At 30.0% G+C, this 27217-nt stretch overlaps 1 protein-coding gene and 1 long non-coding RNA gene across 7 annotated transcripts in view; one reads left to right on the top strand and one right to left on the bottom strand.

Moving 5' to 3' along the window:
• Nucleotides 1-15709, bottom strand: part of LOC146998542 (uncharacterized) — a 230620-nt gene extending 214911 nt beyond the window's left edge. For all 3 annotated transcript variants that reach the window (XR_015039521.1, XR_015039523.1, XR_015039522.1), the window contains exon 1: nt 15511-15709. This is a non-coding gene — a long non-coding RNA (uncharacterized LOC146998542). The remainder of the gene's footprint in view (nt 1-15510) is intronic.
• The window catches only part of LOC118185464 (DNA-binding protein RFX6-like), a 169261-nt gene continuing 147508 nt past the window's right edge, over nt 5465-27217 (top strand). Inside the window, exons 1-2 of one of the 4 annotated variants that reach the window (XR_015039520.1) lie at nt 5465-6042; nt 25504-25731. Coding sequence is in view for 3 of the 4 variants with exons in the window: in XM_085811012.1 (XP_085667138.1) it covers nt 25583-25731 (149 nt within the window). In the remaining variant the exon portion in view is untranslated. The remainder of the gene's footprint in view (nt 6043-25503; nt 25732-27217) is intronic. The other 3 variants (XM_085811012.1, XM_085811010.1, XM_085811011.1) reach the window with 3 other exon arrangements.

The raw sequence follows: 27217 nt of genomic DNA, 5'->3' as shown, positions 1-27217 counted from the left end.
TATTTACACTGGACGACATTAAAAGTGAATACACGCAAAATTGAGTTTTGAGACTAATTGACGTTTTTGGCTAAAAAGAAGAGGAAGAAACAGAGAATACTCTGAAAGTAAATACAAAATCATAAAAAGGACAAAAGAAAAAAAAATTCAGTCACGAAATTGTTAGGAAAAATCAAAAGAGCCAAATATTTTCTTATGCTGAATTACAAATTATATTCCCTTCCGTTTAAACCATATTTTGCTACTATTGAGGACTTTCAAGCAATGCTTAATGTGAGCAGTGCTATTTAAAAAATTAAGCAGCTTAATAGAAGTAAGATAGAATCACGGACAACATAGATCGAATATTGGAATTAAAAAATCACAGATTAAATATATAATTCAATATGTGTCTTACTTAAATTGTAGTTTAACTTGTATAAAAACCAGATAGAGAAAGTGACATATGTGTTCTTTTTAATGCTAGAAATATTTTCTATTTTGAGGTATTTCATTTTTTCTCTTCTTTATTTCCCTCTTTTTACTTCCTTATACGAAGTATTGTAATCGCGAAAAATTTCGGGCATCATATTTCAACGAAAATATCCATTTTGACCTCTCTCGAATCCAATTGAACGATTTTTTTTTTTTTTCGTGACATTTGTAAGTGTAGAGAAATAAAGGACTATTTTTTTGAAAACGGATTGTAAATGGATTCAGAGAGGATTTTTTCGTAACGTTTATTCGTACATACGCACGTATGTATGTATCTCCCGTAACTCAAAAACTATTCGCCGTAGAAAGTTGAAATTTTGTATACGGGACTGCTATAACATCTAGATGTGCATCTTCGGCTTTTTATTGCAATCGGCCGCATCGAACAGATGTATTATAAAAATCCATTCTCTTACCTGGCTCGTGAGCTCTTTTTTTTTATTCTTACATGTTGGTAAATTGTGTACTTTTTGTTTTAAAAGTGATTTAATTATAATGTTCTAATGCTCCGATTAAGGATTTTATGCCTTTAGTTAATCTGCATGCCATAGTTGTAGAATTATCAACAATTTAAAAGCGATGAGTTGCGTTAGGCCTATTTGTTTACATTTGAAACTCTTAGTAGTATAGCGAATTGAGTCAGTTGGTACACCAATTTCAGTCTATTTGCCCAATGGAACCAAAAGTTTATTTTAAATGTTTGTGCACCGAAAATTTTGTCCTCTTGCACGTTGGCGATGAATTGCTTGTTTTGGTGTAGAAATTCTAACTTTAATTGCAAAATATGTTGTTTTAACTGCATTTGGTGTTTTAAGTTTTTCTATATTTTACAATTTTTAATGAAGATAATTTGAGTTTTTATATATTTTTGCTTTGCTGCAAAGTGAGAACTGAATTGATTGAATGAGAAACATATCTCTGAAATTCGAAAAAATAAGTTTAAATGTAGCGCAGAAAAACCTTGTATATTTTAATATGCTGTACAAGGAAGTCATGTGGTGCAAATAAAATTCACATATTTTAAATAACTCAAAAATAAGCTGCGCTTGAAAAATGAAAATCGGAAAAAGAGATTCTTCTAAGGTGATCAGAGAGCACTTGTTTCAGCCTTAGGAAGATTCTTATATTTGAGTACCATATAATAACTAAGGCAGACTGATGCAAAAAATTTATTTCCATATGGCTTAACATTAAAAAACTTAGTGAAATAAGGCATCTAAAAACTATGAAGGCAATAATCACTTACGTCTTTCATGTGCCTTTGGAACTTTGTATTTTTAAATTAAATTTAATGGTACCCTAATCCTTAAAAATTCTCATTGTTTACTTTCATTTCAGGTACAGAATTTTCAAAATATTTTAGCCTCGATTATTCTTTAGAAGTCCACATGGTCGTGTCTTAAAACAATAGGAAAAGGGAATTGTAATCAAATAAAAATAATTTTATGTTTATTGTATTAGATATCACCACCACTGACGTTAAATATTGTATTTAAACGTTGTTTGGAAACAAAAGTCAAAGAGTGAGACCACATTGTGACATAAATCATATTATTTAGAGTCATGTGGACATTCATTGCTTCTTTGATATAACGTTGACATTGAAAGGAAAAGCTGAAATGAGAGCGTCACGTAACCCATCGACAGAGACTGAAATGCTACCATTGTGCTTAAATAGAGAGAGGTTGAATTTCAAAGCAGTTTTTCTTTTTAATTCTCTTTGCAAATATTTCTTTCAATTTCACTGAAAAAGTATTTCTTTCCATTAAATCTTTGTAATATTGTAAAAAAAAAAAAAAAAAAAAAAAAAAAAAAAAAAAAAAAAAAAAGATCTGTAGGCTTTCAGATTTTATATTACGCTTAAAAGGACTTTTTTTAATGTTTTGTGTGTTACCTTTATTTATTAAATATCATGTTCTTCGCACTTAAACTATCAAATTTAATTCAACAGCAATATCGCAAAATATTTAAAAAGAGCATATCTTTAGAATTTCCGATACAAAGTCTTGCGAGCTGGTGATAATTTCCCCCCCCCCTACAGTGTTGCCATTGCTCACTTTGAAATCATCGATTTTCTTAATCAAAAACTCCTAAATGCTTTACAAAATAAGAAATAGATAATAAAACGAATTCCAAATTTGGGCCTCCAGATGCCAAAATTCCAGTGGAGGACTACGTTATTCAAAATTTGATGTCTCTAGGTACCATTGTTTTTTTTCACAAAGCGAGAAACATACATACATTCATGCAAATTCTTCATATTTAAGTTCTTTAAATATATTGCGGGGCTCTAATATTTAGTGACAAGAAACTGAAAAATGAGACGCCATTTTATAGCGAACCAAAGCAAAATGCCAAATCAATAGCCTTTCTGGCCTAATGCCTATTTGCGCTAGAAAGAAAAAAGAAAAGAAACCATGAAAACAAAACAAAAAGAAAAGTGAAATATACCTTTTTGTTTAAATAAGTTTAATTTTAAAAAAGAATAAATTATTTCTAGATTATTTCGCCGAATAATTTTTATTATTTGTATCAATGATGTTTGGTACGTTGGAAATAATCCAAGAAGGAAGGGCCTCCATCATACGCTTTTCTCCGGGCTTCCAGTTTTGTAAATCAGACCTTGGAGGAAGGAAGTAATGTAGCACAAACCAAAAGGTAGAAGCAATCTGATTCCGAGAAAATGCTCTACAACTTACGTCTGAGAAGCTAGTGAATTGCTGGATATGATGTATAGTATGTTTTCACATACCTTTTTTGAAGAAGAAAAAAAAAAAAAAAAAAAAAAAAAACACCAACGTACTAAAAGTCTAAAATGGGAAAGCCTCAAATGGGACATAACCATTTCGTAGAAATGTTCTTCTTTATTGTAAAACACATTTGGCATATTTTTAAAATACAGGCTAAGCCTTGAAAAGAGTGGATTGTAATGATTTCTCGAACACTAACTCAAAACACTTAGATACTGATAAGGTAATAAGATTTGTCTTCTGTTTAAAACCTAAATTTCGGAAATATTCCTAGAACATTCTAGTATAAAGACGATCCGATAGATATCTCTGGGAAAATTTCTGGCATATGAAACAAGCGGATATTGGGATATTTTACTGACATACTCGTATCCTCATATTCCCTGTGGAATATCTCAGAGATTTTCACATTATGATATGTAAATTTCAAAAGGCCTACTCGGAATCAAGGCAGACACCTGCAAGGATGTTTTAATACAGCTCTCCCAAGCTCCTCCTCTGCGATATTCTTATATTCTTTGAGGAGTACCTGAGGGATTTTCTTGTGCTGTGTTCGACGTTATGATATCTAAACTTCAAAAAGCAAAAGCCAGTTATAAATTATTGTACGAAACTTGTACTGAATGCCAATATCGCAGATGCCAGGATAGCTATTGAGCTGGATTGTACAAGTAATACTGAAATCTGCAGTATTCAAAGAAATACAAATTTTGTGGTATAATTGCATGAAGAGAATATCCCTTTATTTCTCAGAGGGTACAAAACTTTGTGAACTTAACAGAAAACGCACGACTTTCAAGAATTTTTTTTGCAATTTCAGAGAAGCTATTCCTTCCGCTAAGAAATACAACCCATTTGAAAGAAAATGTTCTACAGTACACAATAAAAAGGGAAATCTGGTTTAAGAATTGAGACAATGAAAGTTATCCTAAATTTCGATACAAAAGTGTGTCGTAGAATTTAGGATGTATATGATAAGGCACAGAAATATTAAAATACTGTAATACCTTTGTCTCGTTCTGCGCCATCCCGATGCGTTGTTTTTTTGCTCAAGGAAACATGATCAGCTTATGCCACAAAGCTACTTTATTCGGTATTGATGACAATCATGTGATGTTATTAGATCCAAACTATCCTATTCTTGTTTTTTCAGTTCGGGTTTCGCGTACCAAAAGGAAGCTCAGTACATATATCTTTTAAGAGGGATTTCCGAAATTTCCTCGCTTAAGATCCCTATTTGGACCCTGAGGTATTAGAAGATTTAGACAGTATGTTGGTGTTTTTTTTTTTTTTTCTTCTTCTTCAAAAAAGGTATGTGAAAACATACTATACATCATATCCAGCAATTCACTAGCTTCTCAGACGTAAGTTGTAGAGCATTTTCTCGGAATCAGATTGCTTCTACCTTTTGGTTTGTGCTACATTACTTCCTTCCTCCAAGGTCTGATTTACAAAACTGGAAGCCCGGAGAAAAGCGTATGATGGAGGCCCTTCCTTCTTGGATTATTTCCAACGTACCAAACATCATTGATACAAATAATAAAAATTATTCGGCGAAATAATCTAGAAATAATTTATTCTTTTTTAAAATTAAACTTATTTAAACAAAAAGGTATATTTCACTTTTCTTTTTGTTTTGTTTTCATGGTTTCTTTTCTTTTTTCTTTCTAGCGCAAATAGGCATTAGGCCAGAAAGGCTATTGATTTGGCATTTTGCTTTGGTTCGCTATAAAATGGCGTCTCATTTTTCAGTTTCTTGCCACTAAATATTAGAGCCCCGCAATATATTTAAAGAACTTAAATATGAAGAATTTGCATGAATGTATGTATGTTTCTCGCTTTGTGAAAAAAAACAATGGTACCTAGAGACATCAAATTTTGAATAACGTAGTCCTCCACTGGAATTTTGGCATCTGGAGGCCCAAATTTGGAATTCGTTTTATTATCTATTTCTTATTTTGTAAAGCATTTAGGAGTTTTTGATTAAGAAAATCGATGATTTCAAAGTGAGCAATGGCAACACTGTAGGGGGGGGAAAATTATCACCAGCTCGCAAGACTTTGTATCGGAAATTCTAAAGATATGCTCTTTTTAAATATTTTGCGATATTGCTGTTGAATTAAATTTGATAGTTTAAGTGCGAAGAACATGATATTTAATAAATAAAGGTAACACACAAAACATTAAAAAAAAAGTCCCTTTAAGCGTAATATAAAATCTGAAAGCCTACAGATCTTTTTTTTTTTTTTTTTTTTTTTTTTTTTTTTTTTTTACAATATTACAAAAATTTAATGGAAAGAAATACTTTCTCAGTGAAATTGAAAGAAATATTTTCAAAGAGAATTAAAAAGAAAAACTGATTTGAAATTCAACCTCTCTCTATTTAAGCATAAGATCATTTCTTCAAGTTTCGAGGTAAATGTAACTGCCTTTTTTGATAGCTGACTAAAATGGCAGTGTTTTCAATTAAGATGGAATATTTAGAGATGCAATACCCTACTTCGCTTATCTATAAGGTGAGAAACAGATAAGCACAGAAACTGTGAACATTCTTGTCAAACAAGCTTAAAAGTGTCATTCGCACCTGATAAGATCAAAACCACGCCTCCTTTGTTTTCAAACAGTTTGTTAATTTTCTCAACCAATGAGATTTTCTGGAGATGTGATGACATTGTAGTAACCTATGGGAAGAATTTTCTAATCAAGAACACGTATACTGTATTAAAAAAAAGAGCGAAATATAATGATCAAATGGTTAATTTAAGTTTATTACGGAATTTGAATGACACTTTTATGTGCACTGGCTTCGTTTTATGAAGTAAGTTTATTTTATTTACTTAAATTAATAGATTATACGTAGTCTGCAAAAGAAAAAAAAGAACTATTATTTTTAGCTAGTATAACGAATATTTTATATAAAATTAGCATTCCCCTTTAAATATGAATTCATTAATAATAAGAACTTGTTTTTAAATAATTTTATTGAATTTTTATAGATAGGTCCTCAATTTTGAAAATATATATGATTTTAAAACCGTGAAAATATAGTTTTTAAAATTTTGATAGTGTCTGAGGAATAATTAAACATAGAGCAAAAATGAAAATTTAAATATTAGAAACAGTTTATAAAAATCAGTCATAATTTATTTGATTTAAAAAACGTATTAAATATATGGTTATACTTATTATATTACGAGTATGTTATAATAATGTTTTCCAAAATATTTTAATCATTAAATATTATAAAAGGATTAACTGATTCAATCAAAACGAATTTTGAATACCGTGAAATTTACTTCCTAGCATTTTAAAGATTTTTTGTATATGACTCTAAAAATCATTCAAAAAAAGGAATTATTTTAAAAATACATATATTTTTAAAAAAATTCGTTCATTTACGACTTTTGTCATGATAGCAAATTATGAATGCACCGGTAAATATTTTTGAAATGCTGTAGAAATTTATCAGGATGTAAGGCAAAGATGTATATTCTATGAAATGCATTGTAAAATAAAATAATTCTATAAGTAATTAGTTCTCTAAAATAAAAATAGTATTCTATAAAAAATTTTTTCTTAAAACTTTCAGATTTTATATTACGCCCAAAGGGGCATTTTTCTTAATTTGCAGACACATACAGGTTTCGAGAGCATTTGGGCTAATGTCTCTTTCTGCTAAAAATATTTAAAAACAGCGTATTTTTAGAATTACCTAAAAGTAGCCTCGCGCGCTGGAGATGAAAATCTTTTTTCAAGTACAATGCTGCCATTGCTCGCTTTGAAATCGTTGACTTTGTTAATCAAAAATTCGTTAAAGTTTTAAAAAATATGAAATAAACAACAAAACAAATTCCAAATTCGTGCTTCCATGTGCCCATATTCGGGTGGAGGACTACGTTATTCAAAGTTTGATGGCTCCAGGTACCTTTACTTTTTCTCAATGCGAGAAACATACATGCATTCATGCAGATTCTTAATTATTTAATTTCTTTAAATATAATAGAGGGCAATAATATTTGGTGGCAACAATTTGAAAGATGTGAATCCAAGTTAACATTTTATTTGATTAATAAATTATGAATGATTTTTTATTCATGTATTAAATTTTAAGATACTTAGATGGTTGAAAATTACAGTTCTTTAATTTCCGACAATGCTGTTGAGGTTTCTTGATTACAAATATAAAGAATTTTTTTGTTTACTATTACTCTCGAATGAATGTTTAAAGTATTTATTAACAGAGGAAAACATAATAAACGTTTAAAAATTACCATTGCTTATCAGTTTGATTACCATTCCTGATAAATTATAGTTTTTAAAAATTAAATACCTAAAACTATTTTTATTAAATGATTAAATTATTTAAATTTTCTAAAAATTAAAATTTAAAATTGTTATTTAATAATTTGTAGTGATTATTTGGTTTACATAATTTAGCATAAGATGATTAAGAGTTTGATGATAACTTTCGCTTTAGTAGAAATTAAAATTAGGGTTTTACTAGATTTTAATACTAAGTTGAAGCATTTAAAGTGTAGTGTAGCTCTTTGCTTTCATTAATAAATTTAATTTAATTAACTTTATCTAGTTGTATGCAACAAATTGATTGAAAGCCTTCGCGGATAATAAAATATTATTATGAATAATAAGGATCGTGTATGTATAATAAGGGTAATGTATGTAGCAAATAAAACTATTTTATTAGTAACAGCAAGTGATTAATAACAGTATTAAATGAAAACTAGCATATCATTCTATGCTAAAAATATTAAAGAATAGAATTAACTCCAGATTAACCGGTCTGTGTTTGAAAAAAGATAAGTTGGCTTGTTGTGAAACGACGAAAAAATTATTATCACAAACCACCTTTGACAAAAATTAAATGACAAAAAATTGTTCAAAAATTCTGTTTTAAATATTGTTCTGCAATGTTATTTATAACTCAGTTCCTTCATTTTTAATGATGTTTATTCTTCTGTTGTTCTATATTTTCTTCAACCGTAAGTTTTTTTTTTCCTTTTAGTTTTGATCTTTTATGCAAGAACGAGAACATGTTGTGATCTTATTTAATTTATTAATTTGTAATTAATTTTTGCTTACAATTTTGTTACAGTTATAATAGAATTGCTTTTTGCACTTGAATATTATTATAAAAAATGTATAGTCCAAAATTTTTTCTAAGGTTTTAATTATCAGCATCTTAAAATTTAAATGCTATTGAACTAATACCTTGCAGGTCAAACCAACACTATCCTCTGCTGATCTTCTTTCTATCATTTACAATGTGTTCATTTCGTTTTGAATAGCGATTCAATTTGCGTAATCCAATGAAATTATTCTCCAGAATTATTACCTGGAGTATTTATGAGTTATTAATAGCATTTTTATGTTAACTACAATATGGAATATTATTCTTTCCAACTTTTGTTTTTTAAATTCTCCTTAGATCAACTGAAGCTTGGTACAAATATAATAGAAATATAGAAAATTAATATGCATCTATTTATAAACTAGGAAAATTCTTGCAATGTATCAAACCGTTGCAGATCACGGTTTCAGTTAAATGAAGGATTGTTTTGTTATATATTATTTATATATGTATTCATTCCTCCCTCCCCCTCAGTTGTGTTGTTTGTTTTCCTACACTTTTTTTTTTTTTTTTTTTTTTGAAATGGTACCTCACCTAACATTCAAAAGAATAAAATAAGAAAAATAACACAGCAACTGAATAAAAATAAAGAAATAAGAGGAAATCTAAAATTCATAGATTTATTTAATCTTGAAACAGCTCAAAATTCCTCAAAATTCGAAAAAATAATTGAGAAAATCTGCGCCAAGGTAAATTTCCTGTCCTATAAATCAGCAAAATGTTAAACATGCAAAAAAGAATGGCATGTTTGTCTAAAAATAAAAAGAAATTAAAATAAGATCTCCAAGTGTTAAGGAATGAGTGGTAAAATGCGTATTCCTAAAGCACGCAATTACAATATTACTAAATGCAAATTAAACTTATGAAAGCGTTTTGGGAGTAAAAATGTAACAACCACTAATTAGAAGAATGAAAATATTCTTGAACAGTACATGATAGGTAACCAAGTAAGGACTAATTGACACATTTCATGTCGCGCAGAAATAAAATTCCACGTCAAATAATGAAATCTAAAATAATCCCTACTCCAATGCAATGGTTTTGAAACTGTATTTCGTAGATCTCTGAGACTTGGCTAGGAACTCCGCAAGTAAAAATCAAAATTCGAAAGAATTTTGTGAATATCAAATACATCCCAAAAATTAAAATTTAAAATAGTAATATTGATTAAATAATATCTTTTTTTTTTGCTTTTATCATTATCGAAAATAATACGAAGTTGGTCAGTTTTCACTTGAAAAATTATAAGGAAACAATATTCTTTTCATATGCTTCATAAAGTATATTGCTTTTCTAATATTTACCTTTCTTAGCATATTAGAGGTTCACAAGGCCGCCCAACCAGGATAGTGGTTAGCGACGCTGACTGCCGTACCGAAGGGCCCGGGTTCGAATTCCGAAGAAGGTATGGATGCTTGTATAGTGTCTGTGCGGCAGGGGGGCATTCTAAATGTGGGGCGACCCGAAAGTCCTCGCTCAGGTTTGGAGGTAGGAAAGAGAGGTGGGAGGCTCTCGAACCCGTCTCCCCGGGTGCTCTCCATCAAATTTGGGTTAGAACTGAGCAAAGTCATTCTGTCACCTGTATGGTGCTCAAGACTTTTACCAAAAGACAGGCGTTATCTTGCATTCCTTGCACGCGATGAATTTCGTGAGCTTGTTCTGATGTTACTGTCAGGCAAGTGAGATAAGTCACAACAACAACAGCAACAGAGCTTCACAAACATATATATTTTGTGGATCTCCATAAAACTATATCTCATATTTATGTTTTAATGGGTTCGCTGATTCGATAAAATACTTTTATGGGTTCGCCATGCAAATGGGTAACAGAAATTTAATGCAGGTACAATTCAGAATTCCACTGAATACAACTAAAAAAGTCTTCAAAAAAGGGTACAGGCAAATTTCAAAGGAATAATCAGTAAACTAACTCATTTCCTCGGAGTAGTAGAAATTAATCATGAAGTCTATAACGTTCGGTCTGATTCGTAAAGTAAATTTAGGATAATAATTCAGAAGTTTGATAAGACAAGTGGATGAATTAAATTTGTTGCACGGCTTCACTGATTCGCCAACAACTCAGAATTCTAATTTAAAAAATGAATCAGACAATTAAAAATTCAGCCACGCGATACCTTTTAGTAGAAATGTAAGAAACGACTACAGCCAGTAGCAGAAAAAAGTTTCAGAAAAGGATTTTCACAAACGTATTCCCCAAATAGTTGACAAAAATCAGACTTTCACTATCTAAATGATTTTTGAAATATGTGAATCCCTTCAGCATTCACGATCGATTTTTACTGTAATTTAAAATAATGCTTACTCATACGAGTAGGGTAATCAGTCGAAAAGAATAAAAAGTATACTTTTCCTGAATTTTTCACCTACTATTTATTATAAAAAATTCCTATTTCAAAACTGAGTTTCAAAGTACCTAGTATGTTTCATTGTGTACAGCTTTGTTTTTCCTTCATGTAATAGATCTAATTAAGGAAAATGAGGAAATCTAATTACTTTTTATTAAGGAAAATTTACGCATTGCATGTATCATACACTAAACTGAAATGCAATTCTTTTTAAAGTAAAAGACATTTAAAGCCGCCCAGACGGTATAGTGGTTAGGAGAGCCTACTGCAGTATCGAATTGCCTGGGTTCGAATCTTGGAAAAAGCACTGATGTTTGTAAATGTATAGTGTCTTTGCGGCATAGGGCACTCTAAATATATGGCGAACCGAAAGTTCTCTCGAGAGGTTGTGGCAGGAGAAGAGTGGTGAGAGACACTCGGACCCTTTCCCCGGATGCTCTGTATGAAAATTGGGGGGAGGAACTGAGCAAAGCCGTATGTTGCTCAAAGCTCTTGCCAACGAAAAGCGCATTCTTGCTCTCCTTGCCACGATGAATTTCGTGGCTTGTTCTGATGTTACTGTCAGACAAGTGAGATAAGTCACAACACAGACATTTAAAATGCGCATGTACAAATTAATTTCATATAAATTAAGGAAACGGTTTCATTATAAGCCAATTTATGACTTATGATTTACAACAGAAATGAAGCTGCATAATTAAAACCTCAGAAGCAATTTTTTTAGTAGAGAATTTTTGTATCTTACTACTTCATTGTTTTCATACCATAAAACTATATTTAAAAAAACATAGAAAATTATCTTGTAAATGTCTTGAAAATTTGAAAGCTTTGTAACTGATACTTTTTTTATGTTGAAATTTTAAAATAATGGATGTCAAATAATAGAAAAAAACGGAGTGATTTTAGAGAAATTTATCAAAAAATCAGAAATTATATTAAAAATTTCATACAAATTTCAATAAATTTTTTTTCAAGCTATACAGAAGATACAAACAGTAATTTTTGAGATTTTTACCTTGTTTGCTAAACGAAAATATGTGCAAAAGGTCGTTTCAACATGAAATTTTAAAAAACTTAAGTCGAATTTTGAAAAAAATCGCCTCACTACGTCGTATTGTCATCTAAAAGAATTATGCACAAAATTGAGCCTCGATAGATTATTAAGAATTATTAGTTTAAAAATCGATGACAAATTTTTGACGATAGCAACAAACGCCACGAATGCCCTAAACAAAATTTACAAAAATTATTCGACGTATATCACCATTATCATAGTTTTATATTAAAATAATAATTCATAAAATTTAATCAAAATTTAATATTTTAAATACATATATTAATTAGATAGCTAATTAATATTTGCCATCCAAATGCTCATTTTCTTCAGACTTTACAGTCTTCAAAACACAACGTCCGTACCACGAAAAGACAGTGCGTTAAATGGTTTACGAAAGCATGGGAATAGAAATAAACTCAATTTTCTCATATTTCTCACTCTTATGTAAGGTTAATTTTTTGCACTTATCCACGAAGTTGCATTGCTAACATTCTGACCTCATGGATAGTTAAGAATATTATTAATATGGTAATAATTATTTCTAAGAAACATTTGAATAACTACAGTATTATTAATTCCTGGATAATTAGTATCGGTATCACCATAATAATGACGTCTATTAAAAATCTAAATTTCGATAATATCTTTTAGAGACATTAGGTATTTTGGAAGCAGGAGAAGTGAAAAATTTACAACGCCTTCGCCAGGAATCGAACCACGTACCTCTGGAATACGCGCCCAGCATACAGACTACCACACCACGAAGGCACGCTAAGAAGACGGGAGAAATACCTTATAATCTAATTGAGATTATTATGATAATTCCAAGACTGTGAGTGAAAAGTACAAAGTAATACATTAAAGGGATTATAAATGATGTGTTCAATGAATGCATAGAATCTTATTAATCATCTAAATAAAAGCAAATAAGTAAAATGGATTTTAGAAAAGCAGAAAAATTAAATTAAATTTTAATGCTTATAGATTTCGAGATTTGATCCCAAATTGTCATGGAAATTTCAAATAAAGGCTAATTTTTGGGTACCCATACGCAATGACCCCCTCTCGTGGCGATTTTTTTTCCTAGATGATGACCTCGAAAAAAGACAAATATTTCTGAGAACATAAATTACATGAATTTTTATTATAATAATTTTTTTAAGAAGACCTCTCTCTAACCCTTTCGAGTCTATAAAATAGATAATTAGCGACCCCCAAACTGTATTAAGTTAGTTCGGTATTAGTCTAAAGCTGGTGGTCTAATATTTTTTTGTTCCATGAACTCCTTTCAACATTGCTAAATCATTCCTCCCCGCTCGTTTCCAATACTTGAAAAAACTGGTATGTATCTTTATCGATATTTAGATGACTTTTTTAACATCTTTGATAAATTAAGCAACAAAAGTGTAAAACAAGTTGATAAATACCAAAACTTGAAGAAATCACAAACTAAAGTTATATACTTAACAGGTAAATCAAAGGCTGACTCCATTCCATAAAGGTAGGAAATTCCCCTTCACCCGTGGTTGAGAATCCCTGGCCTAAAGTACTATTTCAAGTACAATTAACTGAACCCTACCCGAGGAAGAAATTAAGTTTGTTTACCAAGGAAGGATAAAGAAAGGGCTGTTAGAAATAATCAGCGTAAAACAAAGCTAAATACAGAAAATACAAAAAGGAAAATAATAAATGTGTGAGATAATAGCAATGATAGCAGACGATATCATGATATTTGAGAGTTGTTTTAATTTACAACAGTTCGCAATTTAATTGTACATAATATAAAATACATAAACAAAAGTTGAAAAGAATAAAATTATGCCTAAAGCAAATTTTCTAACTGACTTTCTTACATACGTTTGAACTCAATGATATTGTTCTTTTGTAAATACTTTTTATTACTATTTATCACTTTATTTTCTTCATTTCTATCTTTTCCTGTAATGTTTTAACTTCTATAGAATTAACCTTAATTTTGAGTTACCATTCCCTGTAAAATCAGAAATTAACTACTGTAAAAATTATGAAATGTATCTCTTAACAGGAAAAACTACGTACGATGGAAAACTATAATGGATTTTTTAGGTTCAATTTTATTCTTATTTTAGCATAATATAATTTGTTCCTTGTCCTCGTTTTCGACATAGTACACATAAATGATTCATTATATTTGCAAACGATTTATAATAATTTTCCCATTTCCTGTCTCTGCAACTACTAATGTATATAGAACAGTTTTTAAGTCGTGGTGGTGGTGGGCCCAAAAGGGTTCATTTCTGCATTTAAAGTAACTGCAGTGTGTCGTGTTCATTTCAAAGTTAGCAACTCAAGCGTCCGTGGTTGAGATTTTGTATTTTAAATTTCCTCAATCTTTTAATTAATTAATCTTAGATTAAGAATTCATACAAAACATAAAGGCATTAATTTTTGAAACATGGTAAGAGTTACCGAAAATGTTGCTGACGATCTATCATAGCAGAAATTTGCACTAAAGTTGAGAACTGATATTCATTACAAAAGTGATGTACATTATGGAAGGCTGAGTATTTTAGGAAGTAAAATGATAGTCGTAAGAACGAAATCAAGTGGGCAGGTTTCACTGAATGAATGTTTGAACAAGCCGGGTTTTTTTTTTCTTTAAAATTTTTTAATAAATTAATAATGTAAGGTTTCTGTACGAACTTTTACCTTTAGTATAGAATCTGCTTTCCGTATTATAAAACCTCATTTGCCATGGTTATTTCAGAAAATTTAATACAAAATACAATTTTACTCGGATTTTTTAACACATTAGTCTCTATTTATGGTTGTGATTATTTAGTTATTTTGTTAATATAACAATTGTAATAAATCTTGAAATATAACAAAGAAACAAATTAAATTAGGTTAGATTAGAGAATATACAATAGTTACTTTATAAGGTGCTGCCAAATCTAGAAATACCTGATAAATTAAGAAAATAAGTTGTAGTTATAGATTAATAATGGGTTAAAGTTTCAAAAATAAATAGACAAGTTTGTCTAAAAATACAATGAAATAAATATAATAATAACAATAAATCTGAAAGCTTTCAGATTTTATATTACGCCTAAACAGGCGTTTTTTTAACGTTTTGTGTGTTACCTTAATTTATTAAATATCCTGTTCTTCGCACTTAAACCCTAAAATTCAATTCAACTGCAATATCACACACACTAAAAAGAAACCTCGCGCATTAAATATCCGTACCTGAAGATACACGCGATGTTAATGGAACGCTTTGAAATCGTCGAGTGTGTTAATCAAAAATTCGGTAAAGTTTTATAAAACATGAAACAGATAATAAAACAAATTCCAAATTCCAAATTTGGGTTTCCAGATGCGCATATTCGAGTGGAGGACTGCGTTATTCAAAATTTGATGTCTCTAGATGCCGTTGTTTCGAAAATGCTAGAAACATACATACATTCATGCCGATTCTTCGTTATTTAATTTCTTTAAATATAACTCAGGACTCTAATATTTAGTAGCAAGAATTTGAAAAGTGATTTTGCAGATTGCATTTGCTATTATGCAGATTGACAATCCCAATCATCAATAGTCGCCTTCTCTAAGACAACCTCCTCCATAAAAGAACACTGGATCCTTGAACTCAGGACCTTGCATTTAATATCCGTTTGTATAAACATACTAAAAATTAATTAAAAGATGAGTTCAATAAAAAATATAAGTTACCTCAGAACAGCTTTTGGAAGTTTTTAAACTCAAATTACGAGAGATGAGATTAGTATCCTTTTTGGCCGTTAAAAAGAGTGTCTGAATGCCCAAAAGATAGGTTAACTCATAAAAGGAAGACAATCTTCCGCCTGACTAAAATACATCGCAACCTAGCAGCAATGGCACGGGAGGTAAAATGTATTCTCAACGTGTTGACAGTTTCTGCACCAATGGGTAAAAGAAAGACTTCGAAATTTATAGTCCTCAAAGACAGCGGTAAATAGCTTGGTTGCCAGTTACCTAGAATGTGAGATCCCTCAAATAAAACTGTATGCTAGAATATTTTCATTGCTTAATGCCAGTGTATTCTTTTATGGTTTTGCAAGCAGATTTATGCAAATTGCAACGAGTTTGCGATAATATTTATTAGTATGATGCATTAAATTATAAATTGCTTAAAAGAAATCTAATTAAAATCTAATCTAATTAAAACCTAATCTAATTATAATCTAATATAATTAAAAGAAATCTAAGTAAATAATGTTTTATTATAATAAATGAAATATCTACAAGCATCATAAACGATACATATTAGGAACATCACTGTGATAAAAACGAGGATGACAGCCGGGATTAATACAAAAAAAATGTTAGTCTGACAACGATTAGAAAAACATAAAAAGCAGGAATTAATTCATATTATAATTAAATAGCAGAAAAATGCTATTAATAATTTATCAGCATTTTCAAGCAGTTGACTCTGGTGAATAAACGTAATTAATAAACCTTTGATTACGTAAGTTAAATGAGTATTCAAAACAAAAAGAATGCACTGAAATGGAAGAATAGTAAACGTCATGAGGAAATGAAGAATCTCTTTCTTTGTTATTTCATGCCACACCTGCTATTTCTTTTTGTTTACAACAGTCTTCCATTTTTAGAGAATCAAAGTGAAACAAAAGATTAATGACTGCGCACGATTTATTTTTTGCGAATGCACTGTTTACTTTTAACATGTTATTTAACAAGTTTTATATATCCCCGATTGTATACGATTAAATTACGTACTATTGCGGTTAAAATAACTCCCAAACACTATGACATCATCTGCTATTACTGCTGTTATCCTTAATGCTGGAAACCTGAAAAATGTGCAGTGCTCTCACCGGGACTCGAACCTGGACCTCTCGTATACGCGTCGAGTATGGTTCGAGTTACACCCCCGAAGGCATGTGGAAAGAATGGAAAAAATACGTATGCCTATGTCTATGTCGTAACACAATTAATAGGCAATCGGCCTAGTGCGGCCTTTATCAATGTATTATAAGTAAGGTGTCTTTAATGATGAGTTGAATCCAGTAAGATGGAACGTACTTTTTGCACCTTGTGCAGAGTCTCTAGAAGAGAAGTAAACGGTGCCCTACGATGTGAGGATCTGCAGCTTGAGGATTTCTGCCGCTCGGCTGTGCTTGTCTTGAGAGAAGCTGCGAATTAATCTTGATCTACAAAGTTCAAAATAATCTCGATGGCTTGAAAAGCTAGACAAAGTTTCTGCATATTTGATTTAGCTGATTTAATTCTCTGAGCTATTGTGGTTATTGATTTCATGAGATAAAGGGTTTCCTGCTCTTTGAAAGTGTTAATGATTTCTGCTAAATTTTCCCGCGGGTTTTTCTGCTTAACTTTGTCACTATAAAGGTTTTTAGGCATTTCTTGATTAGTTTGGCCTGAAGTTTGAATGAATTCGAGGAAGTCATCTTTAGTGGGAATTTCTTGTGGTTTTTCTATCTTCTCTAAATGATTGAATCTTTTTCTGTATACCTTACTGGAGAAAATACCTTATATACTTCCCCTTTTTAAAGGGCGACTCGCGGGGTCTCGAGCCCTGGACCTCTCCAATGCGCGTCGAGTATACTTCCAATTACACAGCGAAGACATTCAGAAAGATGGGAGAAAATATCTTATAAAACAAATTTAACTTTTTTAGATAGGGCCCAGTTAATCGGAAATTGACTGTGTCAAGTATTGCAAAGGAATTCTTTATTTGTATAAAGATTTTTTATTGGAAAGGAAAACTTTAATAATAGTAAAGTCATTTTCATTCGAACTTTTACTTAATTATGAGACAGAATACCTTCTTGGATACATATACAAAGGAATTACAATATAATTATAATATAAAGAAACAAAACCTATAACCACAAGTGGAACTAAAAATGTCAGATCTAATCATATGCAACTGTTCCAAGCATTACATTGATAAATCATGTTGACAAATCGCATTGGCAGATTGTCGCGCTGTTTCCTTCAGCAATTAAACAAATTCAAGACGATTACTTTATTTTCTGCAATTTTATAGAAGGAATATAAGTAGGATGCTTTCTATTAGCATTGGCTTCAACTTCGGGAAAAAGAGCCTTATATAATTTATGATATGTCATGCATTTAAAACAATTAAGGCGTTACTAATTCAGAAGTCAAATAACAAAAATCAGCGTTATATTTACAAAATTTTCACAGTACTAGTTTCGATGGTTTTACCGAACCACCATCCTCAGCTGAAAAACCGCAAAATGCGTTTGAGTATACTATCCTCTATTTAGCACAGTTTTATTGAAGAATGATAAGTTAGAATAACTACGAAATCTTTATTTAACAAGTTAAAGAGTTTCCTTCGCTCATAGAGAACACAAATAGAATACAAATCATCAAAGGTAACCTTTACAAACATTTAAATCGAGGTGTTGAAATATAGAACTTACAACAGATTCATTTATAAGTTTTATATAACATCAGGTTTACCTATTCGGCAATATTATCACGAGTATATTCCGTAAAAGAAGGTAACATGCTGAAAGAATGAAGCATAAATACAACGTTAGCACAAAATCATTTTAAGACTTCTTTTTGCATCCTCTGTTGCCAATACATATCGTTTGGAGCTCGTTTGTTATTTTTGAAATTGCCGAGTTTCATTATGCAAAGTGACAGTAATTTATTCTAAAACTTTAATAATTTATTAAGGCAAAGGCCATGAAAATTAATCTTCCATAAAAGGTATACTTTGTGAGAGATTCTAAGGGGAAGTAGCTTGTGTTTCATTTACGAATAAACGTTATTAGATACAGATATTTACGGTAGGGTACGAACTGCGCGAAATTTAATCCTCCCCCCCTTATCTAATAGACGAACTGCGCGACTTTTTCCTGTCCCCTCTTTCTAAGAACTTGAATTTCCAAGAAGACTGGGTGCTACAAAAAGTCATTTATCGCTATTAGGGGCATTTTATTGAGACTGCAAGCCTCTACTTTCGTTTATCAATATTGTAAAAAATTATGCATACAGAACAAATATTAATTTAAAGTCTGGCGTGCGCTAAAGTAAAGATGAATTTCTTTCACACTCATTTTAAAATTTTATGATGCTTAAAAGAATGATAAGCCAGATTTTTTTTATTCTCTGTAAGAATTAAAAACTTTCCAAGTTGTAGATTTTAGTCGCTGATATATATATATTGTTTCAAAAGAATTGAATTTAAATAAATTTAATTTAAATTAAATACAAATTTAATTAATTCTTTGCGCCATTGCTGCAAGGAATGAAATTTAAATTTAAACAAATTTAAATTTTAACTAACATGTATATACGTAAAAAAGCAAATTTAAAGTTAAAATAATTTAAAAATATGAAAACATATAAAAGATTTAATTTTCGAACTAATCTACAATATTATTTAAATTCAAATGGCATAAGTAAATCAAGTGCAAAACCAAACCATGAAAATAAATTCACCAATTTAGCAAATTAAAATTAATCTAAATTTTTTTTTAAAAATGCCTAAGTGAATGACTGTTGAGCAGGCAAGAGACAGACTTATCAAGGGAAAGTTGCCTCCAAACCTAACTCTTCAATCATTCAATTCGTGTTTCGTCATTCATGCAGGCAAGGGTAAAAGTCAAAACCAAAAGTAAAGAGTCAAGAATGAAGAATGTCCAAAAAGAAGTACCAATAAAGTGGTACCTTTAGAAATTAGCAATTAAAAATTAAAGTTTTAAAAGAAAAATACCAATGAAGGTTTTTGAGAAATAAGCAATGTAAAGTATAAAATTAAACTTTTAATAAAATAATTACATTTTTAAAAAATTAATTTTTCAGAAAAATTAATTTAGAAACCAAAGCATTTTAGAAACCCTTGTCTACAGAAATTTACCCGACACGAATATGCATATCAATAAAAAGAAACTGAAAAGGAACTAGACATAATTTATATAAACCAATAAGAAACAAAAAGAACTAATTCATAATTTATAAAAAACATATATATACTTAAAAATATAATTTCATATCAAGAAAATACTTAAATACTACATAAAAAATATTAAAAAAATACTTAAAGCAAGTAAATAGTAAGTGTTAATCCTAACTTACCTACTATATTAACGTAGGGGTCTGCAAAAGTATTTCCAATGTAAGTGTGTTCTGCAAATTACATAGATGGCTCTGATGTAAGTAGAGTGCCAAGCTGCTATCTTTGTTTTATTAAAAAATTTTTGTAAACGTTAATATTAAAATATTTAAATAATATAAATCTAGAAAAAATTAAATATCTTAAAAGTATGTAATTCAAGTTTTAATTTTAACTGATCAACTATTTATGTTAGGGAGTTTAGTAGTTGAGCCAATCAAGAGATGTAAGTTTGCTTAGCAAATATCATAAAAAGAGTACTAATTGAAGTAAAGTAGAGTTAAGTGGTTATTGTGAATTAATAAATGTAAACTTGTTTGTAATGTGAAATGTATGTTCTGTTGCAAAATTGTGTAAATATTGCAAAAAATAACGTTAAGTGAATATTATTATTATTTTTTTATTGTAGATTAGTTCGAAAATTAAATCTTTTATATGTTTGCACATTTTTTAATTATTTTAACTTTTAATTTGCTTTTTTACGTATATACATGTTAGTTAAAATTTAAATTTGCTTAAATATATATATATATATAACGTTAAGTGAAATATATATATATATCAGTTTTGAATAATAAAATTGATAGATTAATGACATACACAAAACTGATACATAATCAACCAATCAAATCTCGGATTTGTAGCGCACCTTAAATAAGTTTCTTATCTAGATAAATATGAACAAATCTTAGATAGCAGATTGGTTTTAACTTTCAAATTTACCATTTTAGGTAAACAGTTTTAATTTAATTTAAAATTAAATCTAAAAATTGGATTTCTTAAGTGGTTCTAAATTCACACTAATATTATTGCAATATATTGCCGTATTAAGCTTTCCATTTTTAGTCATTTAAGTTATTTTAAGGTTATTTAACTTTCTTACAAAGTCCATACTTTAATACTAGAAACGTTTAAATATTTATTCTGTTTTCTAGTTACTCTACCTGATGTACTTTGGCATGCATTTAATTTCTAATACACATTTAATTAATAAATTGATAATCATGAGCATGCAGAATTTTCGTAATAAACAAACAAAATTCGAACTCCCTTATATCCATATCTTGGGATTTTGAATTCTCTTTTTATCCATTCCTTTTTCACATATTATTGCACTGTATTCAAGTTTTCATGTATATAGAATTTATATATTTTGTATTGTATTTATGCCAAATTATATATAAATGATAATTTTTACAAATTCTTGCATCATAACTAGTTAAGAGAAGATATTTTTAACACCTTGGTAAAGCTTAATCTTCAGCATGAGCTTATTTTATAACCTAGTTTCAGGCTGAATTATTTGTAAAATTAATTATTTGAAATTATTTGTTAATAAAGATAGTCGTTAAATCACGCTAATAATATTTCTAACTGTTGTAATTTATAATGCAACAAGTTCATGTGATTTATAATAGAATTCATTTATAATTTTTTCAGCAGTATTGAAATTAATAGCAGATATTGATAATGTTATACATTTAGATCACAATGATTTAGATTGGCATTGCCTTCTTCGCTGATGCTTTTATGCTACATTCCTAATATTTCATAATGGCATATAGATAAGTTTAACTCATTCACCAAACATGTAAATCTCTAATTCAGCCCACTTTTGTTCTTACGTGTGCTATATCTTCTATTTTCTTTAATATATTGTTCAGCCTAATTTTAAAAGGTCTTATGATCAAGCGGAAAAGTCACTAAACATTGGTAGTTCGACCTGAGTTCGTAAAAATTTCAATTCATGAAGCAAAAATATTTTTAAAATTTATTTTTTAAAAATATTGCAAAAATTTTCGCTTTTACCTTAGCATATCTTTTTACAAATCCCTTTAATAAGAAAAAATAAGGAAAGAAATTAACTCAGATTCGATGATCCTCGATCCAAATTATATGTAACCTTTTCCAAAAGCATAGAGTTTATATGCATATAAATAAATTAAGGATTATTTCTCCATCTAATTTTCTTAACATGTTTATTCCAGAATTTTCTTTTCACACTGTAGCGCTTGATTTTATGAGTTTTCTATAATCATTCAATTTCTGTAGCTATGGTAACTTTGCACACCTTCTGACAAGTAGTTATATTTTTAACCACTATATTTTAATTCCTGTTGACTATCAGTATATTATTCACTTGTTTCACAAGTGTAAATTTTTATTGTACGCAAATCTACGTAAAATAGCAATAAAACTTCAGTTATGCGGAGCTCCTGATCGATTGCTTGTTTCAGATTGAATGAAATTAAGCTTAATGGTACTCTTAATTAGCTTGTTATTAATTTAATTGTACGTTTCTAATTAATTATATATTCAGATATTTTCAAGTATATTACACAAACGTTTGCATCCCAATTTTTAGTTTTTGGTTAAAAAAAAAAAAAGCTCTTATTTATTGGGAGGCCTGATTGATTATATAATCTGCAGTACTGTTTATCTAATTCTTTTCTTCTAGATAAATTTTAGAAAAAACTTCTTAGCATAATAATTTTAATTTATTTACAATTTATACGTCAGTGTTCCAAACGCATAGTAATGTTATAATAGATTTCATGCTAAGCTTTTTTTAAAATTTAACTATAAATTTCTGCAAACATTTATATGATTACTTTAATTAACAAAAAATATTTCTAGAGCACTTTGATGATCTTTTTCACGCCAGTGAACTGTATTAAATTTTCCAGTCTAGTTCAGACATCTTGACTATTATTGATGAAAATTAATAAAAAATATAATTGATATACTGCATAATTATTTAATTTATGATATTATTATAATACTTTTTACTCTAATATTGTAATTAATGAAAGATGTTTGTAATGCTAATATGTATGTTTACCAATACCTTTTATTTTCTTTGTTAGCTCTCGCATTTATTACTATTATTCAAGTAATTAGTTTGCTTGTTAGATATTTTTACTTGTTCTTCTGATTGTTGATATGTAATTCAATTTCTTTATTTTTATTTTCATCTTGGCTACAATTGGCTTCGAAAAGTTAAGTTGTAACCCTGTAGGCAACAGGCGGAAAGAAATTTTGATTCGCGCAGTTAGACTATAGCAGGACGGGGGAGGATTTTCATTCGCGCAGTTGGAGCCCACCCATATTTACAATACTTCTTCTAATAGGGTAATTTGTTTTTATTACCCTACATATATTATTAACTAGAAAGCCCGACAATCATACTAAATCAACGCTGTTCTAGATATTATAAATTGTAATTAAAATGATTTGTGCAAATGTATCTTCTAATTCAAACTGAATTACCCAGGACAGGGCGTGAGGTAGCTCCTTTGCTTACTGCCCCACAGGGTTTTCCCCTTCTACTTGCTTAATTGCTTAAAGTAGAGTGCAATGAAGGAAACCACTGGCGGTACATTTCTTAAGAGCCACCGCTAGCTCAATAAATAAAGGTGATTTAAATAATGAAATATTAATTTACATGTCAAAGATCTCTTTGTACACAACATTTCTTGTGTAGATCTTTCCATCATTTTTAAGCTTGCCTTGCAGAGGACCATCCATTATTTTTAATTTTACGTCCGTTCTTTCACGAACTCTTGAACAGGCAGCATAAAGTTGACCGTGTTCAAATGCAGGCTCAGGTAAAAAAATGCTAACACGCTTAAGCGTTTGGCCCGGAGACATATTGATGGTCATAGCAAAGGCAAGTTTTACAGGAAATTGTCTACGTCTCAATTGAAACGGCAACCCTGTGCAGTGGCAACTTCACCGTATTGGCTAGTACAGTTACGCAAGCAACCAATAAACTATTGGCGAGAAACAGACACTTAAGCCGCATATATATATGGGGTGAAGTAACATCATCTCCTCCGAAACGGCTGGCGCTCGGGCTCAGCAAAGCACGCCGTTGGATTCCGCAGGTCCGTGGCACGCCATTTTGACCATTCGCGTCTTCTTGAGACTTTAATTAACCGAGATATTAATTAAAAACTAATTTTCCCCTACGTTTTCCCTACATTTTCCACTTTCTTTCTTGGGTTTTCCCTATTACAGGGATTTGGCTACGTGACAAATTCCTTTTTCTCGAATATCTACGGAACGGTGCCGAGTTGAAATTCGAGACGCGTATCCTCGGATTCCAAAAAATTCTTCGAATCCATCGATACCGTTCTCATCTTCGTACGACTTTAATTCGCCGAGATATTGATTAAAAACTGAGGAAACTTTAATTTTAGCGCTCATTTTTCCGAGTGGCAACAATAAACTATCGGCGACACCCACTTTAGCCGCTTATATATATATAAAGATTACGAGGATAAATTTCAACTTTCTGCAAACTTTTCCAACCTCTATAATGCGTTCTTGCTTTCCGAATAAAGCTTATATTTTGAAATTTATTTTATCAAATAATGCTATGCATTATCAGGATGTATCGATGTTTCAACTAATATGCTAATTTTGTTTTAGTTAGGAATAATTATGGGCTCTAAGTCTAGAAATGGAATATGGCTGGGTATCACTTTAAATGTCTGAACCACTTTTCAAATTGTTGCCACGAAATATTATCGTTCTGTATAATTTTTAAAGAAATTAAGCAATGAAGAATCTGCATGAGTGTATGTATGTTTCACGTACTGTGAAAAAAACACGCTACCTAGGAGCATCCAATTTTGAATAACGTAGTCCTCCACCCGAACATGTGCATCTGGAAGCCCGAATTTTGAATCTCGAATTTTATATTTCATATTTTGTAAAGCTTTCATGAATTTTTAACAAACTCGACGATTTGAAAGCGAAGAGTAGGAACACTGTATGGAGTAAAACATTGTTATCTCCGCTGCACGAGACTGTATTAAAATTCAAATGATTCGTAAGTTGTAAAAATATGCTGTTTTTAATATTTTGTGATTTTGCTATTCAACGGAATTTTATATGGCGTAAGTGCGAAGAACACGATATTTAATTAATAAATTTTACTCACAAAGCGTTAATAATAAAGACAAAAAAGTTTTTGCAAGCCATCTTACTAAGAAAATTCAGATAAACTCAGAAATATATATCAGATATGATAAACTCAGAAAATTTAAAAAAAAAAAAAAAAAAAAAAAAAAAAAAAAAAAAAGGAAAATATATGCCAATACCTAATACTTCATACGCAATTCTAAACACATGTTACTTTTAAAATTGTTATAATTTCGCTGTTGAGTTATATATGATGTAAGGGCGAAGAAAATTATGCTTAATAATAAAGCTAAAAAGACAAAAAGAAATGTTAGCAGGAGTGAGTGGAAACAGCAGACGGGCAGACTACGAGCTCAACGAAATCGTAGAAAAACCTAAACAAACCCTTTTGGGCGACCTTTAAAATCTGAGCCTTTTTAGATTTTTTTTAGTTAATAATTAAGTTAGAGATAATTTTCGTTAAATTCTAGTATTTGCTATTTTTGCCGTTACTATTTCAAATGCTGAAGTGATGGAAACAAAACTCTACATCCTTACATTTCAAAACATCACAAATCTTAATCATCCTATTTAAAGTTATACATTTTTATTGCAATATTCTGTTATTTCTGTTTCAGGATTAAGAAAGGATTTCTTGAAGGATTTTTGCTAAGTTTTAATGAGTAGCATTACGGATAATTAATTTCTGGCAACTTAATGGCATTGGAAACGAACGAAACAACGATGCGGCTTTCAGATGTCGAAATGAACAGTATGGAGGTTTGCAAGGCTTCTAAACAAAGAAAATCTTCTACTATAAAAGGCTTGCTAGAAAAAAAAAAGCAAGTTGGCCACACCATTAAATGGTAACTATAAATGTATTCTTATGAGCTTAATTTAATATTAATAATTTAAATGAAGTATTTGCTGCTATAAAGCTCTGTTACCTGCATCTGCTATTTGTATTTCCAATTTAGACACTGTGCAAGTGGAAATTTCTTTAGTTAAAAGAATAATTCAATAGCTTTCACACTTAAAGTTCTCTCTGAACATACTTGTTCTTGTGAAGTTGCACAGCTCTTTTCCTTCCTGCTCAAAAAGTTGATAGCAGCACATAGACATATAAATGTTTAAAATTAAACAAAAAAAGCAATCTGTTGCGTAGGTTTTGAATAAAACTTTTGATTTCAAGGGTATACCGACATAGATCCCTCTGCTTCAGAAGCAAAATTTTGCGAAGATAGGAGCATCAACAGTAATTTTTATAACAAAATCAATGGCCAATCAGGAAATAAATATCGCGCCATCTGTCAAGGAATCTTAGATATCACATTAGTGATATCTGAGACCTGTGATGGGACATTTTAAAGCTTCCATGATGAATCAATAAATGCACAACTATATTTCTCATCGTACAGCTAGGAATAAAATTGAAGTTATTACTTCGTAGTATCATATGTATTTCAAATCAAGTGCGGTCTTTAGTAACAAGGCAGTGTCAAAAGAAATTTCACACAGAGCTTCTTTTTATAGTATCCTGCAAAAATGGGTAAATATCCGAACTAAATTGAAAAATCAGTGCATTGATCGTAATTTACTTTAACGTAAAACATCTTTGACTGAGGATTATACAGCTTTTACTTTATCTGTTATTCTTCTGTTAAATCGATGCTTTTCATAACATATACCAAAGGTTTAAATCTAAAATTGTGGTATTATTGTGATTATTCACTTGGTAGCAGATTTAATTTATGTATAGTAACAATTAGTGTCTATCATTTATCTATATAATAATTTGTTTTGTTTAGTAGCCTGTAACAGTATTAAATGTATGTGTCGTGTAAGTTAGTCTTTATCATTTTTCTGCATAATAATACGTACAGTTTATTTACCTGTACAGTATTAAATTTTTGAATTGGGATGGTAGAAGTTTTGAAGTACATGCCCAGTAAAGCGTAAATATTATTTAGTAATATAGGGCACATATACATGTACCAAATAAAGGATTTCAGTCTTATTAATAATCACAAATATTCTACAGTATTTCTAGTAACATTTATTTTGTCAACTTGCGTTTCAACTAGTTTCAAACTTTTTTCCTATTGTTTAATTGAAAACAAGTCATGCACTCACAACAGTCCTAACTTTATATATAGTATCAGCTGGTCTTTATCATTTTTCCATATAATAATATGTTTTATTGATTTGATTGCAACAGTGCTAATGTACGTATTGCATCAGGTAGCCTTTTTAATTCATTTGCATAATAATGAGTACTGTTTACTTGCTTGTACAGTATATTGTTTGTGAAAAAATAGTATTAATCGTACTATATATATGTAGAAAAAAAAA

The sequence above is a fragment of the Stegodyphus dumicola genome, chromosome 2, assembly GCF_044657685.1.
Source record: "Stegodyphus dumicola isolate Sdum_Otavi_A_Nest chromosome 2, ASM4465768v1".
NCBI lineage: Eukaryota > Metazoa > Arthropoda > Arachnida > Araneae > Eresidae > Stegodyphus > Stegodyphus dumicola.
This window is presented reverse-complemented; position numbering and strand designations above follow the sequence as displayed.